The sequence below is a fragment of the Phascolarctos cinereus genome, unplaced genomic scaffold (assembly GCF_003287225.1).
Source record: "Phascolarctos cinereus isolate Bilbo 61053 unplaced genomic scaffold, phaCin_HiC Scaffold_3;HRSCAF=262, whole genome shotgun sequence".
Classification (NCBI taxonomy): domain Eukaryota; kingdom Metazoa; phylum Chordata; class Mammalia; order Diprotodontia; family Phascolarctidae; genus Phascolarctos; species Phascolarctos cinereus.
In genome coordinates this window covers 221,610,073-221,629,500 of record NW_027555736.1, presented here as the reverse complement: position 1 = coordinate 221,629,500, position 19,428 = coordinate 221,610,073, and the positions used below count along the sequence as shown (strand labels likewise).

At 37.7% G+C, this 19,428-nt stretch overlaps 1 protein-coding gene across 7 annotated transcripts in view; it reads left to right on the top strand.

The window, feature by feature from the left end:
* Nucleotides 1-19,428, top strand: part of NRXN3 (neurexin 3) — a 2,091,311-nt gene that overhangs the window by 1,595,970 nt on the left and 475,913 nt on the right. For all 7 annotated transcript variants that reach the window (XR_013485433.1, XM_078151451.1, XM_078151449.1 and 4 more), the window contains one exon: nt 2,567-2,748. Coding sequence is in view for 6 of the 7 variants with exons in the window: in XM_078151451.1 (XP_078007577.1) it covers nt 2,567-2,748 (182 nt within the window). In the remaining variant the exon portion in view is untranslated. The remainder of the gene's footprint in view (nt 1-2,566; nt 2,749-19,428) is intronic.

The window sequence follows — 19,428 nt, the reverse complement described above, 5'->3', positions numbered from 1 at the left end:
TATAACTAAAATGAGCTGAAAGAGAACAAAGACATCTTCTCATCTAATTTATAAGGAAATATTTGTCTTAGACCTTTGATCTTTATGGTTGTAAAAAAAATCACCTCCTGGTTAGTATTATTGGGAGCTAGTGTGAATTGTTCCATGTAATAGAATCAATGAAACACTTAGGATATGATGTAATGGGATTTTGCAGATTACTGATAGGGCTCATGCTTTGATTTGCTTTGCTGTTTTTTCCCCCGTTTTGAATTAATCTAGCCCAGTTCTTCAATCATTTAGTGCTATAGAAATAAAGAATTAAAAGAGTGGTGATGATGGCATTTGTAGTTAATCTATTTAAAGTAAATTGTTCAAATTCTGTATATATGGACAGATGCCATGGATAATTCATGATCCCTGCATCTGTAATTAGCATGAAGAGGCTTGGAGTAGGCTTGTCAACAGAGAGTCGTAAATATTGTGTGTATACAAAATTAGTCACAAACTCACCAGTAGATACTGCAAGCTAAATGGAAGAGGTACAGTGAATTACTTTAAATTCAGAGTGTCTCCTAAAGATTTAGAAACTCAGAGAAGGAAATAGGAAGCAGGGATAACACATTATATGTATGCTGAACACACTATAGTATCTAAGGTGGTGACCTTTAGGAGTGGACAGAATGGAGAATCTCTCACTAAACTTGAATTTAGTTCAATACTTGGTGATTGGGTGTGTTTGACATGTACTTCTAATCCCAAACATCCCCACAGTTTGCCTTAGGAGTTTTGGACAAGCTACCTTTTTTCTTTCTTTGTTTCTTTTTTTAGTCCAGTCAGGAGGGTCATACCCTGCCTTCTGGCTGGCACAGATGTGTATTAACTCTGAGAGCAAATGTGGCCAAGATATATTAGGAGCTTCAGTAGATGTTATAGAAATCTGAATTGATTACTCAGTGGAGCATATTAAAGCATTTCTAAATGGCAAGCACATGTTCATCAGGAGCCCAAGAAGAAAAGTTTCACATCAAATGAGTTTGCATTTTTGGAAGCAAATGTAAGAGGAAAATGCCTGTGATGGGAAGTAGCATGGTATGGTGGAAAGAGCATAGATTTGGAGTCATAGGACCTGGTTCAAATCACCTCTAACACTTTCTAGCTGTACCCTAAGTCATGTCTCTGGACCTTAGTATCCCCATCTGTGAAATGAAGGGATTGGATTAGATGGCTTTGCAGGTGTCTTCCAGTTCTAAATCTATGCTCCTTTGTGTATTTCACTTACAACTTCAGATGTGATGATGATGATGATGATGATGATGAAATAAGATTGCCACCAAGTTCAGATTATTATTTTCCATCTATGCCACTATTTTCAAGGGGAATGAGGGAGTAGCAAGAAGAATGAAACCTATGATTTTATCTTTGGGAGTAACTGTTGGTTGTGGAAATTTCCTGTACTTTTCAACTTTCTGGCAACTTTGCATTTTATGTAGTTGACTGAGGCATTGAGAACTTAAATGACTTGCCCATGGTCAAAGGCTAGTACGTGTTAGAGACAAAACTTGAACCTAGGTCTGCTACATCCATAATGCCACAATGCATAATAAATGTGTAATTTGAAAGATGGAGGGTTTTTTTCTGAGTTCCTTTCTCTTTTTTACATTTTTAAGTAATAATTGGGTATGTTAGAATGAAATTAATAACTACCCATTGAGCTATTATTATTTTAAAATATAATTTCTTGGTTTAGATTTCATAGTATTGGGACTTTCATTCAGTTAGATACAGCCTAATTCCTGTTCTTTGGTATGTGGTTGAGAAAAAAAATTTGTTTTTGTTGTCATTGAGTTTTTTTTAAAATTGTTTTAAAGGCCAGAGAAAATTTAAAAGGTCATTTGAGTGCCTCATGATCACCACACTTAGAAGAACATAATTCTTTTTTACTTAAAGGTTCTAACACTTCTAAATACCTACCTAGTGGGCCAGAACTACAACGCATGGAAATAGTATTTGTCACAATGTGTATGTTTCTCATCAACATGTTTATTTTCTACAGAGTGCTCCAAATGTTCAGCAGAGGATATAAAAAAAGATGTCGTTTAGCTTCTGTATTCTCTTAACTTACACGATATATTTCTGGAAATGGAACTGGTAACTACTGCTTCACTGAACAGAATATACTTATAGCTAAGAGGGATCAAGGGCTAGTCTTCCGTGTTGTACGTATACAAGATGGAATGTGAGATTAATTCCAAAGGGAGGGCTGGAGAAAGGTTTTTGTCACAATGCATAAAGATCTCAAACAGGAGGCATCGTCTGTCCTGTCCCATTTCCCAGCAATGGGAAATGTTAAGAGTGTGTCTTTTTAACATCTGCTTTGCTATTAATTCATTTTGCGAACATCTTTAATTTAGGGTGACAGCAGCTTCCTAGGCCCTGGACACCATCACTCTCGGTAACAAAACACTGTTGTGTGAGGGACGTTCTCCTCCACAGCTGTTTGGAGGCAAGTCTCAGCAGCATTGCTGCAGCTGGTGAAAACAAAGGAATTAGGCTCACATCTCCCCTTTCTTCTTGTCTTTTGCAGCCGGTGCTACATACATCTTTGGGAAAAGTGGAGGACTCATACTCTACACCTGGCCTGCAAATGACAGACCCAGCACACGCTCAGATCGCCTTGCCGTGGGCTTCAGTACAACAGTGAAGGATGGCATCCTGGTTCGAATTGACAGTGCTCCAGGGCTTGGTGATTTCCTCCAGCTTCACATAGTGAGTAATGGACCTCAACTTGGATATACTCGTCCCTCAAACTTTTTCTGTTGCTTGTAGTGTAGATGGAAACAATGGACTATTCCGGACATGTACAGCAAGTATGTGCTTATAAAGAGTAACTTTTGATGCAATGCTGGCATTACATTGGTCATGTAGGTATATTCAGTCTAACTCTCACTTATAGAAGTCATAGGGTTTGGCATTGGTACGTTGGCGCTCTGACTCTGCTAGTGCAAGTGTCAAAGAGGTTGATCCACTGTGTTCCTTCTCATGTTTGATGATAGCTCAGCCTCTGATCACCCACCAGCAATCTAGTTTGTGTGCTGTATGGATAAAGGAAAATCATTGATGGGTTTCTTGATAGTCCCAGGTGCAAATAGAATAGCAGATTTGAATATTAAAGATCTTTCAGGCTGTTGTCTTTTTGGAGATTCTTTGGGTTTTTTGTTTTGTTTTGTTTCGTTTTTTGAGAATGAAAGGTATGGTGAAGTATGGTAACCAAAAGGGAAGGAAAACACCAAGCTTGTTCAATCTAGGCCTTGTGTCTGTAAGCCAAATGAGCATTTACACTTAGCTATTTGATACCATGTGGACTAGTACAATTCTAGGAAATTTAAATGATTTGGGGTGGAAAATTGCCATGCTATGATGATAGAAAGTATTTTTATAGCAACAATTAACCCATTTTATAGCATGTGCAGTCTGGAAAAAAATGTAGGCTAAGAAAGGATATGATTCTCATCTATAAGTACCTAAGTGCAGTTACCAAGAGTGAAGAGAGGAATTGTTCTCATTAGTTAGCAATGACAGGGCTAGAAAGAATGGATTTAATTTGGAACAATAAAAGTTCAGTTTTAAATAGCAGGAAAAAGGAAAGCAGTTAAGAGAAAAGATCAACTGGGGAATGCAGCCAACCTCTGAAAAAAGGAAAATAATCAGATTTGCCTAGAAAAAATTGAGGCAGAGATATGGTCTTTGGAGAAAATCAAGAGTTTTGATTAGATCATTGCTTGCTAGCATTTAGAGGTGTCTGTCTTTGGTTCAGGAAGCTCCAGCTTCAGCTGTGGCTATTAAAGCATCTTTCGAGCACCTGTTATTTCAGGTAACAGGGAAAGTAAGCAGTTTACCATCTTAATTCCCCTGGGTGGTAGTGTTCTCACTTCACTCTGAACCAGAGCCCAGGCAGAATGCCAGGCAGCTCTGGGAAGCAGAGAAGGAATGGTTAGAAATGATCATTTTAAAAACCTGGAGGTCAGCCCCTAGAGTCCAACCATGAAAGCTTAGGTTTCCATCCTCTTCCCCCATCCTTTTCTTCTGTCTGGTGATTATAGTGATACTGTCCACCTGCTCTTAGGAACTCTAAAAATGAAGTTAAAATGACAAGGAGAAATCAAGCCACATTTACCATAGCATTTACCTCAGGACCTAGCCCAGGTAGCAACCCAGCACACAGTAAAACTTTCCAAGTCTTTGTTGTATTATACTTTTCAAGCCATAATAAATATACTATATGCCCTGGCATCTAGCACAGTATAAATATAAATGCAAACAGTAGGCATTTGCTAAGCCTTAGATGTCTCGTACTTTGCCTCTGTGGATAAAACCACACATTGCAAATCTAGGTCCTAATATTTTAAAAACTCATGTGAGTTGGAAGGTTGTGTAACACATATTGATTGGTTTAAGGTCATTGCAAGCTGTATACCATCAGTAGTTCCCTTTCATTCTCATGATTTATTATTTTTTAGGGTGGCTAACTGAAAGCAATGTGACTTAGGGCTGCCATGTAACAAGTAATTAGTCCATGACCTGAAACCTTTTAATGATAGGGTATTGGTAACTAACTTCATCCATTTCTGCAGACATAGATACTGTGTAGATAATCTCCATTCAGATACATGCTTAAGAGAGACGCTTTGTTGCCCTATGTGGAACTGGAAGCCCCACTTACCATTTTAGCTTGGATTTTCAGCTGACAGTGATGATCCCAAAGCGGCACTGGATCATAGGCTTCTGAGCTCAAAGGAAACTTGAAGGCCATCCAATCCAAACCCCTCATTTTACAGATGAGGGCACTGTAAAATAAGGAGGTTGAACTAGATGATATGTAAGGTCTTTTTCAACTCTAAATTCAATGATCTTATGACATGAAGGTATGAGGAACTGCTAAGAGAAGCAAGAACATTGCTCAAAATTGTAGCCTTGCTATAATTGTCATTGGTGTAATTGATGGGTAGATATTTTCAATATTTTTTTTTGAGCGTAAGGACTGAACTTGTGATTTCATCAGTATAAGAAACTCCTGGATTCAGAAAATCCCTCTTCCAGTCAGCACTTTATTTTCAACTTATCTAGTCATAGAGTGTTGCCTAATAGGTTAAGAAGCTTGTCCAAGGTAGCCATTTACTAAGCCTCCATTGTCTTGAACTTTGTCTTTGTGAATAAAATTACAATTTTCACATCTAAGTCACGATATTTTGAAACTCATGCAAATTGGGATGTTATACATAACATATTGATTGGTTTTTGGTCATTTCAAGAAAGAAAAATAGGCAACCATTACGTATCAAAGGCAGGACATGCACACAGATCATCCTGGTTTTCAGACACCGCATGCCACTCTGCTCGTATAACATGTGTAAGAGAATATATTAAATATATGTTGTTATACTTATGCATATGGGCATAAGTATAACATGCTATGAGTATAGCATAGACAGTATATCTAAATGAGTGAATGCTGTCTTGTCCTGGAAGGTATCATGCCAATAGTAGCTCAGGATAATAATAATAGCCAACATTTGTATGGTGTTTTTCAGATGGCAAAGGATTTGTATGTGCCATACTTCCTCTTAAGTCTACATAAAAGAATATGTTTTAATCACATTCCATCCTCACAGCAATCCTGTGAGGAACTTAATGGAAATGGGGGCATCTATATGGCATAATGAAAGGATAGAATGGTTCACTTGGAGACAGGAAGACTTGGATTCAAATCTTAGACGCTTACTAGCTATACAACCTTGTGCGAATCACTTAACCTTTCTTGGCTTCAATTTTTTCATCTACGAAAATGGGGAGATGATAGTTATAGCGCACTTGCACTGAAGGATGTTGTGAAAATCAAATGAGATACTGTATATGAGATATTTCACAAACCTTAAAGCCCTATCTACAACAAAGCCTCTCTCTTAAGCATGTATCTGAATGGAGATTATCTACACAGTATCTATGCCTGCAGAAATGGATGAAGTTAGTTACCAATACCCTATCATTAAAAGGTTTCAGGTCATGGACTAATTACTTGTTACATGGCAGCTCTAAATGATATTAGTAGTACTAATATTAGGAGGAGAAAGAGGCTATGGGCAGTAGAGTAGTACAAAGTATCAAGCATTGAACTTGGAGTTAGGAAAACCTGAGTTCAAACCTGGACTTGGACATTTACTAGTTTTGTGTCATTAAGCAAGTCACTTGACCTCTATATGCCTTTATTCCCTCATCTGTAACATGGGGATAATAATACTACATACCTCCCAGGGTTGTTGTGAGGATAAAATGAGAAATTTGTAAAGTACTTTACAAGTCTTAAACCACTATATAAATGTTAGACACTACTACTACTACTACTACTACTACTACTACTACTACTACTACTACTACTACTACTTCTACTATTTCTACTACTAGTCCTGATATTTAATTCATGATATTTAAAAATCTGTATGAGTCAGAATGTTGTACATAACATATTAATTAATTTATAGTCATTTCAAAAACAAAAATAGCCAACAATAGCCAACTATTATGTGTCATATGTATAATAGTAGTAGCAGCAGTAGACAGTTGTAGTAGTAGTGGTAGTAGTAGTAGTAGTAGTAGTAGTAATAGTAGTAGTAGTAGTAGAAGTAGTGGTGGTAGTTACCTCTGTTTCATAGAAAGTGATATCTACCTCATCAACTTGAGGTGAGTGTTAAATGAAGTAATATATTTAAAACATTATAAAAGTACTGTTATTGTTGTTATTACAGATGAGGAAGCTGAGGTTCAAAATTATTACATAATTATTATTGCTCCAGAACATTCAGTTATCAAATGGCAGAGTCAGAACTTGAACCCAGGCCTTCTAACTATAAATCCAATGCTTTTCTTCTCCCACCTCCCTGTTGCCAGTATTTAAACATTTCTTGAACTCTTCATTTAAAATTACTTTCAAAGCAAGTCCTATTCCTTTGCTGATAGATTTCATTGCTTGAAACATTCAAAAGTTATTTGGTAACAAATTTTGTAAGTTATTTTTTAAAATCCAAAATGAAGTATCTCTGTTTAGTGGTAGCATTGCTTCTCTTGTTTGCTGGACTTACTCTAAAGACACCTCTGAAAAAAGGGGATTCTGAAATGTCTCATTGTTAGCAAAGGTACATAATCCCCGTGGAAGACATTTTCAAAGAAAAAAATATATAAGGAGGTTCTTGTAGGTAAACTTTGGGACAAATATAGTAGAATAGAGAAAACAATGGACTTAAAACAGTGACTAAAACTTTCTTTAAATGCCTCTTATTTGTCAGGTGCAATGGAGATACAAAATCCTTGTCCTAAACAGATTTACATTCTAACATTCTGCATTGAAACCAGAAGACCTGTGTGCCTCTCCCGCTTACTTTCTGTGAGACTTTGGTCAAGTCACTCTCTCTTTAGGCTCCATTTTCCTTAGCTTTAAAATAAATGGGTTAGAATAGATCTTTTCGATGGCCCTTTTCAGAGCCAACCAACATTTATGATTCTATGATTTCTGACTTTGCCATTTGGTCCTTTTCTCTCTACTTTCTCTCCCTTGACAACTTTCTCCACCTTTGTGCTTCAATGATTGCTTCCATTCTGGTGCCTCCCAAATCTATCTCTTCATTTCTGACCTCTCCTCTGAGGTCCAGTCCTGCATTTAAACTGCTACTGAATATATCCACCTCAAAGTCCTGCCTTGACCTCAATCTTAATATATCCCCAAACTGAACTCATCATGTTCTCTTCCAAACTAGCCCTTTCTTTTAATATCCCTATATTTTGATTGATGGTATGATCCTTTAATCTAGTCACTCAGACATAAAACCTTTAAGCTAATCTTTAATCTTCCCTCTCCTTCACCAGCCATGTCCATTCAGTTGCCAGGTCTTGCTGATTCTAATTCTATGCTATCTTTTATGTCTGTGTCCTTCTTTGGGCAGCTAACTGGTGAAGTTGACAGAGTGCTAGGACTGGAGTCAGGCAGATCTGAGTTCAAATTCAGCCTCAGATGCTTACAAGTTGTGTGACCCTAGGCAAGTCACATAACCTGTTTGCCTTATTTTCATCCACTCTAAAAAAGGGGTTAATAATAGCACCTGCCTCACAGAGTCATGAGGATCAAATGAGATGATATTTATAAAATGCTTAGCAACAGTGCCTGGCGCATAGTAGGTGTGGTATAAATGATTATTCCTTTCTTTTCCTTCCACTTCTATCGCACCCACTAAGGTCCTTGTTAATTGTTGTTAGCAGGTGTAAGAGCTCCCTAAATAGTGTCCCTGTCTCTAATCTTTCTCTTCCCCAATTCATCCTTCACAATGATAGCAAAATGATCTTCCTAAAGTACATATCTGACCACATCACTCCCATTATTCTAAGGTAAAGATTTAATACCCACCTTACACCAAACTACCACCCCAGCTTTATTTTGTATTATCCCCCATAAGTCACTAATTGGACACATGCCAGTCCATTATCTTATAGTATGTGATATGATAACCTCCAAAACTGATATAACCTTAGTTTGGATTCACAGAAGCATAGCTTTCTGAAGAAAGGATGCTATAGTCCCTCAGCCCTTTGTTATTAATAGGGCACATCTGGAGTATAATGACAATAGTAATAATAATAATAATAAATAATAATAATAATATAATAATAATAATAGCTAGCACTTATATAGAGCTTACTACATGCTAGGAACTATACTAATATTTACAAATATTATCTTGTTTAAATCCTCACAATAACCCCATGAGGTAATTACTATTATTATCCCCATTTTATAGTTGAAAATAAGGCAAATAGAGGTTCAGTGACTTGCCCAGCATCACAAAACTAGTAAGCATCTCAGGCTGAATTTGAACTCAGATCTTCCTGACTTCAATCCCAACACTCTGTCAACTTCACTGCCTACCTATGTATTCAGTGTGGGGTGCCAGGTTTAAGGAAGAATATTGAGGGGAACCCAGAGGAAGCTGATCAAAATGGTGAGGAGACTCAAAACCATTGTATACAAGGATTAGATGGACGAATCAGAGATTTTGAACTTGGAGAAGAGAGTTAGGAAGGACATAATAATCAACTTCCAATATGCAAAAGGCTATAATGTGGGAAAGGGATTGGATCTCTTTTACTTAATCTCAAAAAATGCAGCAAGGAGCAATGGAGAAAAGTTGAGAATTGGATTTAGATTCCATATAAAAAAAAAGCTTCCTAAAAATTAGAACTGTCCTAAAGAAGAATAGGGCAACTAGTTGGCACAGTGAATGGAGTGCTGGGCCTGGAATCAGGAAGAATCATCTCCCTGAGTTCAAATATGGCTTCAGCCACTAACTAGGTATATGACCCTGGACAAATCACTTAACCCTGTTTGCCTCAGCTTCTTCACCTATAAGATGAGCAGCTGAAGGAAATGGCAAACTACTCCAGTATCTCTGCCAAGAAAACCCCATATGGGGTCAGGGAGAGTTGGACATGACTGAAAAACAACTTAACAACAAAACAAGGAGAATAGGCTGTTTCAGCAGTCAGTAAGCTTTCTATGAGATCTCTTCAGGAGTAGATTGGATATCCATTTGTGGATTTTGAAGAGGGGTGTCCTATTTAAGTGTGGGAGAGGTTGGTTGAACCAGGGTTCTTCCACCTCTGAGATTCTCTATTCCTAAGATTTTTCTCCCTCCTTTAATAAATCAATCCTTTTATTTAATGTCTGAGCTTTAAGCCATGTTATACAGACACTTCCTCTATGAAGAATTCCTTGATCTTCCAAATCCAAAGCAGCGTCTAGCTCAAAAAGACATTTTATATTTAAAAAAGAATGTGGCCTTGACAAGTCCCTTAACCTCTCAATGCTCTAGGCAAGTCTCCAGGACTCTAAGTGGCACATCTGCATTGGGAGGAGTCATTTCCTCACCTGGGAGTTCTGTATACCTGCAAAATCAGTCAGTCACCCAGTAAGTGGTTATTAAGCTCCTACTGTGTGTCAGGCACTGTGCCAAGCACAAGTCCATTTCCTATCACTATCCACTTAATTGTAAGCAAAGTGCATAGTAGGTGCTTAAATATTCATTGAATTGAATATAAAGATATAAACTGCATGTCTTATTATTCATCCCCATCACTCCACACAAGTATTTTTTCTTATTTATTTTTATTCTTTATATGTTTTTTTAATTTTTATTTCCCTCAAAATATTAATTTTTTTAAAAAAATCTGAAGCAAAACAAATTAGAAGTTGCTTGCTTAAAACTAGATATTTTTGGTACTCTCATTTCCATGATGCGTTATTCCCTGTATTGATTATTCATAGCTATATTAATGAGATAACAGATAGATGATCTGTATTTGATGAGTGTAAATGGATCTTGAAGACTGCATCACATGAGCTCCCTACAGAGTGAATGCGTGTCTTAGAAATGAGAAATCTTTTTTGCATACAAGTCTCCCTGCTTCATTGAAATCCACTGTTCAGCATTGTACCTGCTCTGACCATGTGATCAGAGTCTATTATTCTTTTACCCATAGCAGCTGTCTCTTAGCCTTGGTATCTAGGCACTGAGGAGTTGGGGTACGTTATGCAAACCCTTCTTTACACAATAGTGCCTTGGAAATGGCTGAACTGTACCATTGAGAAGATTACCATGAAGTGCCTACTACTACTATAATAAAACTCCTGATGACCTCCTTTTCACCCCCTATAAGTAGAGGGTAGGGAAGAATAGGGCAGCAATTAGTTTCTCTTTATGTAGCTAATACTAGGTGGAAAAAAGACATCCTATTAGTTTCTCTGTGTTTGTAATTTACAGTAAATCCTTTTGGATTCATTTTTTAATTATGAGCCTTTCAGGCACAGTGGAAATTTATGTGCCAAGGCATCTGCTCTGTATGACAAGAATCTGCACCAGCCGTATTCCCTCTAGATACTTGCTGCCAGCCTGGGAAAGCTTGAGGATGCACCATTTAGGATGACCCTGCATTAGAAGCGCAGAAGTGACCCCGTTTCAGAAGTTTACACCCCAGAAGGGATATGTTTAGAAAGTGGTTGTTTTTTAATTGTCCTGGTGGTTCACCTTTGCAGATGATGGGAAGACAGGGTTTTAAATGAAGGAATAAAATGAGGATGGGGCAGTATCCTTTTGGGTTACAGGTTTAGCCGGATAAGTCCAAGATAAAGGGTCCAAGTTGGCAGTTTATATGTTGTGATAATCTTGTATCTTATACAAGAAAAAACTGAGTGCATAATGATCCTCCTTCCTTTCTTCTTCAGTTTGAATGTTTGAAATTGTTCATCTAAGTGAATCTAGATGTATGTGTATATATTACATACATAATAAATACAAAAACATACATAAGTAATTATAAAATATATTTTATAATTTATTGTATTCAAAAAGACTCCTGAACACCTAAAGAAAAAGGATCAGGGACTCACTTTCCTCTTGTTTAAGATAGGAAAATGAGGCACAAAAATGTTGAGTACCCTGCTAGAGGTCACACAGATAGCAAGTAGCTGAGGCAGAATTAGAATCTAAGTCCTCTGACTTAAAATCAAGTGCTTTTTTCCTTCTGAACCACATTTGACTGCTCTTATAGTTCCATTTCATCTCTGACACATATAAATAGCCCATCTCCCTTGATCACATAGGAATACACCAATTGCCAACCTTGCCAATTTCTTGGCTGTCTCTAACTTGGATATTTACATAAAAGCAACATCTTCCAGCTTGGTCCTCAGTGGGGCTAGGTGGCAACTCTCTTAGCTTATTCTGCGGATTTGGCCAGCAGCTGGAATGGATTTCACTCAGGATCTGTGTTTGGGGGAATCTCAAAAGATGAACAGAGGAGTGCTGGAACTCCTGAGTGTGTGATGCCTGGGCCCTCGTGGGGTTTGGAAACATTCAAAGGACAATGGTGTCCGACAGGTATAATTCCATTTCCCACAGATGACTGTGCACTGCAGGCCAGTTATAATTCCTTCCATTGCTGTTTCTTCTTAGTGACAAAGTCCTTTTTGAGTTTCCTAGGCTTAGGAGCTTTTCCAGCTCATTAGACACTTGTGTGGAGAGAGCCTGCTGGGGATTCTCTCAGTGGCTTCCAAGCTTAGATGTGCCATCTCGGCAGAGACAGAGGAGAACATGGTGGGAGGGAGCTGGAGCAGGGATTTGATGAATTGGAAGGCTTATGTAAGCCATGCTGAGGTTAGGGTATTGGCCAGGGCATTTGTGAGTTGTATATTTGCTTTGGCCTCTATGTAATATTCCCAAGTTACTTCTATTGTAATCTCTTAGCCTTTTTCCCTCTACGTGGTACTTGTGATTTCTTGATGTTAAAGTTACAGTTGCCCATTGTGCTTATTTAACTGGGTATCCAGATATTGATTAATCCATTGTGAGAAAGGGGATGTCATGAAATGAGAAATAGTTCAATTTGAAAAACCATTTTGGCATGCCTACTATGTGTCCAACACTGTTTTGGAACCAATCCTAGATACTGTAAAAATTTCTCATTATGGTATTCAAAGCTTTCCGCAAACTAGCTCCACCAACCATCCAGTCTTTTCTCTACCAGCATGACTTTCTGTTTTCTATTTTTTAGTCAAACGGAGCTCTTTTTTCTCTCATCCCTTTGTCTCATCCTCTCCCATCTCTATGATTTTTCTTTCCACTTACCCCCTTGCTTTAGAATGCCTTTTCTGCCCAACATTTCCTTTTTTCTTTAGTTTTTGAAGGCTCTTCCTGCCTTCTATGTCAAACTGTGATCTTGCCTCCTCTGCAAAGTCTTCCATGACATCTTCATCCCCATGAGAAAATAATCTCCTTTTCTTCACTTTTCTTCTAACATTTTGCCTGGCCCTTTAATGCAATTCCTGGGACATGGTAAGCACTTAATAAATGCGTGTTGACTGACTGCCTGAATATCTTATTAGGTCCCTTCAAATTCTTTACATCTGTGAGCCTGTCTCTATTGGTAGAGAGAATTCCCACACTGGGAATATTTTACACTGGTATGAATGATAAATAAATGAATGGATAAATAAATAATGTTTGACAAACTTGAAGGATCCTTCTTTTCACATTCAAAAGTAGTTGAGGTCACAAGGACTCTAGATGATTCCTTTATTGTGTCTTAGAGGACTTGGTTTATCTATGGAAAGCAGAACAGTTATTTCACAAGGATAAGCAAATCTCCTTAATTTTCCTGAATGTCACATTACCATGCATTATTTCTCTACACAGTATTATAACCTAATGCAATCTACTTCTTTATAGCTCTTTTACTGTAACTGTTCCAAAGTAGACAGAATATTCTTTCTCCAAGTCCCTTCTTTAGTTATACAGATGAACCATAGAAAATGTGTGTGTGTGTGTGTGTGTGTGTGTGTGTGTGTGTGTTTCACATTGTGGTGTTTTTTTTCTTTTTCTTTTTTAAAGTTGCGATGGGACAGGGAATAGAACATTGCTATGTATAATATTCAGAAAATATTTCAGAGACATAATCAACCAAAACCTTGGACCAGAGGACTTGGGTTCTACATATTTATTATTGATCTATGGTAGATCAGAGCACTGTTGGATTACTCTAGCACAATTTAAATCTTATCATGCACAACCATATTTTATAGAGATCGAGTGACTATTACTGGAAGAATAGGTTACAAATTTGATAGCAAGTGGAGTCATTTTGGAGATTTCTTATGCCACCAAATATCAAAGGGCCTCAGAAAGGTTGGTTGTAAATGGGATATATAAAACTACAGGAAGTTTTTGATGATGGAATAATGAGAATTGAAGATGAAGAATAACCTAGACGAAAAATTTTTATCATAGTTAGCTAACTAAGAAAATAAAGATCAATGCCACCTGACACAGTACTTTGCACACAATGGGGACTCAATAAATATTTCTATCTCTCTCATCATGAACACCAGTGGCTCTTAAAAAGACATATCTGTGTCTTGTTGGGAAAATCTTAGAATATTCAGGCATGTACATTGATGGATTTGAAAAATTAGGATTGTGACAACAATACTAGCTTCCAGCCATTATTTAAAGAGTATTGCATTCCTCTGAAATTTTTTAAGTCAGGTATTGTAGAATTTTTTTTAACACATTACTATCATTTCCCAATAACCTCTATCCTTGGGTATCTGCCTTGTAACAAGGAAAAAGCCAACTGGCATTTCAACCATGTCTGATTGTATATGTAGCATTGCCTACCTGTCTATAAAGAGGAGGAATTTATATTTCATCATTAGTCCTCTGGCATCAAAATTGGCCATTCATTATATTAATTTGAGTTCTAATGTCTTTTAGTGATAATATTCTTTATATTATCATGGTTACTGTACATACTGTTCTCTCTGCTGTTTTCTACACTCTGCATCACTTAATACAATTTTTCTAGGTTTCTCTGAATTCCTCGTATCTGTCATTTCTCATGGCACAATTACATTCCATTATATTTGTAGACCACAATTTGACTAGTCATTTTCCAGTTGATTGGCATATATTTTGTTTCATATTTTTTTTTCTACCGTGAAAAGTGCTGCTCTGAATATTTTGGTACATATAGAATGCTGACTTTTGTTTTTGGCCTGTTTATGGTAGATGTCCAGGAGTGGTAATGCTGGATTGAAAGTCAACCTCATCATTTTTCTCAAATTATTTTTCCAAAAGATTAGACAAGTTTACTACTCTACTAACAGCATATTAGCCACAGCCCCTGCAACATCAACTGATTTCATCTTTTATCACTTTTGTCAATTTTGTTTGTAATAAAGTGCCTTCTGTGAAAATGTTTTGAAAAAAAAAGGATGTTTTAACATTTCTCTTTACTGAAATTAGTGTCTTCTGAAGTTTCAAGCACAGATTGTGGATTTTACTGACTTAAAAGAAGCCTGTTACCATAGTGTCTAGGTATGGTACTTTTGCATAGAAAGAGAGTGGCGTAAGATTCAAATATAAGTTTTTAAAGATATTTCAGTCCGTGCACTAGGAAACAGGGCAAACTCCACGTACTTTGTGGTGGATTCTATCCTTGGTGTTAACACTGTTAATGGTGAACAGGACACAACAGCACTGGTTCAATGCAGTGTGTCATTGACCTATGGCTTACATTGTTGCCAGTTGTTACTCCAGGGGTAGTGTTCAGGGCAACCATGCAAGAAATAACACATCGACTCCCTGTAGCTAAAGATGATGAATTTTATATGCCTGGCTGTATTTAGAGGGCATGGAGGCTGAGGATATTGATAGGGGAATTCATTAACCACCCACTCGGTGGAGTCATAAGCTTAGATCTGAGCTCTGCCATTATTCCTGCTAAGGTGAGTTACTGTTTCTCTGAGAGGTGGCAGAGGAAAGTGTAGGACTATATTAGCCTCAAAGATTAACTTGACAGCTAGTCCAGTAACTTCCCAGCCAGAGGATGACACTTTTGGAACCAGGAGACACTTAGAGTCATTTAGGTAAGCTTACCTTAATCTAGCAGAGAGAGCTGCCTCTCACACCAGAGTCAGCTCATACTCATAATTATAGGAAACGGCTGTCATTAAGGTTTCATTCTATTCCTAGCTCTGTCACCTGTGACCATAGTCCTTTTTTTGTTATTCGGTTTATTTTTGTCCTCACTATGCGTGCAATGGAAGAATGAGTCATGTGTTGTTTTCTGACAAGGGTTGGGATTGATGTTGAGTCTTTCTTTTAGTTACCTTCTAAGTAATTGTAGTTATAACAAAGTTGCATGGTGATCTCTTCTTTGTTATGTGTTACCAACACTGTGTGCCGTCTTTTCCCATGCTGAATAATGCCTAACAGCACCTCATGTTTTGTTCTTTTCAGAGTTCTGACAATTGGGACCTCAAGATTTGGGGGAACCATAGAAGGGGATACTGATGTAAGGGACATTGCTTCCAGGAATAGGAGAATGCTTTTGCACTCGGACCTCATTTGAAATGTGTTTAGTTTTGAGAAACAGTTTTAGAATGATATTGATAAACTGGGGTTTCCAGAGGAGGGCGATCAGGATACTAAAGTGCCTTGAATTAATGCCAGGTGAAGATTGGTTAAAAGACCTGGGGCTGTTTGTCCTGCAGGGTAGAGGATTTGGGGAGAGGGGGAGATCCCAGCTGTCTTCAAGCATGTGATAGAGTGATTAGATTTATTCTGTTTGACTTGAGAGGAAAGATCCAGGAACAACAGAGAGAAGTTGGCAAGAGACAAATTTAGTTTCTAGGACTGGAAAAATTCTTAATGATTAGGATTCCAAAAGTGGAATGACCTACTCCAAGCAGTGACATGTTCCTGCTCCTTGAAGGTCTTTAAGGAGAGGTTAAATAACCATGCGTTGAGTATGTTTTAATGGAGATTCTTTCTGTATAAGTTAGACCAGATGACCACTCAGGTCCATTCCAACATTAAAACCCTTTGATATCATGATTCTGTGAAAGCTGTTCAGGGACCACAAGGTTGAAGGAATGTCACATGAGTTTGGTGGGTGGCTGATGGGACATCACAGCAGATCTCCAAAATGGGTAGTATTGGTTAGATTGTGTGTTACCTGCAGTCTTCTCACTACCTCCCCCATCGGGCATGTATCTTTTGGGATATACCTTCTTTCTCTCCCACCCTAGTTCCCAAATTTGAGAGAGTGGGGAAAAAGTGGACAGTACATAATTTAAGTGATACTACCATTTAAAGGAGAATAAAATACCATTAAGATACAATTGAAAAAGTATGAGACTAGAAGTCAAAAAACTTGGCCTTTAATGCCCTTTTTAATTTTATATCTAGCATGATATAATAATCATATATCCTAGTATTTAGTGCCAGTTGTACCATTAACTTGCTCTGTGATCTCATGTAGGTCCCTTAGCATTTCTGTGCTTCAGTTTCATTGACATAAACTGTTAATAGACCTTGTTTTTACAGCTCTGCTTCATTGTGTAGATTAGTAAACTGAGGTCCAGAGAGAGAAAGTAATATACTTTAGATTATACAAGCTAAGAAAAAAAGACAACTCAAAAATGTATCCTTCTGTTGAAGGACTTTCTTGGTCTCCTCCATACTCCTACCCCCAACTTTGATGTTACTTTTGAAATGAATGAAAAATCCCAAGAGATTTCTTAAGCACCTGCTATGTACCAGACCCTGTGCTAAGTGCTTTTTTTTGTTACAAATAATAACTTATTTGATCCTCACAACATCCCAGGGAGATAAGTGCTATTAAAATCCCCATTTTACAATTGAGGAAACTGAGCCAGATTGAGGGTAAGTGACTTGCCCAGGGTCACACAGATAATAAGTGTCTGAGACCACATTTGAATTCAGATCTTCCTGACTCCAGGCTCAGCACTTTATCCCATGCTGGTTGCTAGATCAATCATGCTATCATTTTATCTTTAATATGTGGGAAGGTTATCTGTTGGGTTTTTTTCTGCTATAAAGTTCCACGATCCTGCCTCCTCTGCTGTCTGGATTATGTGTTAGTGCTATACTTAGTTAAGCAGGGCTCTTTTTAGCTCTTTGCCAGTGATCAGAGTTCTATGAAGCATGAGATTTGATTACCCTTATCATTATCTTAGCTTGGATAGCTGTGTATGTTATTAGTGGTCATAAAATTATCCAGCCCTTTTGTAAATGCACACCACAGTACTTATAGCAGTGACCTCTTTTGATAATGAACTCTACAGGTTGGCTGTACACAGCACAGAGAAGCATTTCTTTGACTGCTGGTGCAATTTGTCTTGCAGCCCAGGCCACCTTGTTTTGGTTTTGGTAGTGGCTTTTATCTGGGGAAGTGAAGAATTGTTTTCCCCCCACTGTCAAGATAATGACTAATACTGTACTGCCCACGTTGTTTTGGATATTTCCCCCCTTTTGTGGTCTTCTTAGATATGGCAAACTTATTAGAACACCAGTGATAGCAACTTTCTAGGGACAAAGTAGAATTCATAAGCCTAAATAAAGCATGCAAGCAGATTTAAAGGAGATCTAAAGCAAAATTGTACTTAACCAAATTTACATTGAGTCATAAAAATCTTTACAGGCATAGACATTACTGTTTGTTTCCTAAAAGCAGCGTTGAATATCCCTGGAAGACTGTTAACCCTATTTTCCTATTTCAAATAGTTTGCACAAAAGAAATCTCCAGGAATTCCTTATATGACATTGCAGTCCCAGGGATAGAGATTATATGTCTGCAATTTGATGAAAGTCTTTTTCAGGTTGGTCTCTATAAGTAGAGACTGAGATACATTCTCACATTAAAATAATTCCAGCTTGTTTGCCTTGGTATTTAAAGGACACATCTCCCATCTCCCTGCTTTACACTGATTATCCCTCAATTCCTAGGATACTGTTCTTTCTTATCTCCACCTCTTGGCTTCCCTGGATTCCTTTAAGACAACTCAAAAATTTCTCCTTCCATTGGAGGACTTGCCTGATCTCTTCCTACCCTACCTTTTTGATGTTACTTTTGAAATGAATGAAAAATCCCAAGAAACAGAGTTTCTGGGTAATTAATAATCAATTTATTAATTAGACTAGCTGGCAATCAATAAATTGATGATGAGTAGTTTCTTTTGGTAAACAAAGACCTCCAGTAGAGATTCTGAGAGCCTTAAATACTTTTCTGATAGGGAATGCCCCTGAGAAGTAAAAAAGCAACCCTGATTAGTGGACATTTAATGAGGAGGGTTCTCAGCTCCTCCTGCTGAGAACGTGGCTTAATCACGAGACTCAGCAGCCTCCCACAATCTGAGCAAGGGGAAGCCATTTCCATCTGGACTTCTCTGGTTAGTTTCCTCCTTCATGAGCTGGATCACTCTAAACTCTAATGGAGGGGTAAAAGGACATGGGATAATTTCCCCAGGGTGAGGACTCACCCAAACTGGATTCTGTTTATACTCTGTACAGAAGTTTGGTCTCCTAGTTGGATGAGCTCCTAGTCAATGCTGGTTGATTGACAAATTGATTTCAGTAGTCTGGGTCATACCTTTACTGATAAAGACCTTGACTTTCTGTGAGTTGCAGTTGCAAAAAACAAACAAACAAACAAAAAACCACTTGGTATCTGACCTTTTAGTTAGATTTAGGTCTAGTTGAATTAAAAATTTAGCCCAGATAAATTTTACCAGGTCTGTCCTTAAATAATTTATGCATAATGCATGGCAGGTCTGATTGAAGCCTTTCTAGCTTGGTTAAGACCTGACAGACCATGCACTCCACTACCAAGATAGCTTTTGAGAAAGCAGCATTATCTCCAAATCACATCAAAGCACTGAAATAAGACTTTAGTAGGGAAGATGCCAGGTGAAAAACCTGCAAATACAGGTGCTACAGAACACAAAGTGATCCCCCAAAAGACAAATTCAAATCTAAGCTGTCTGCAGTG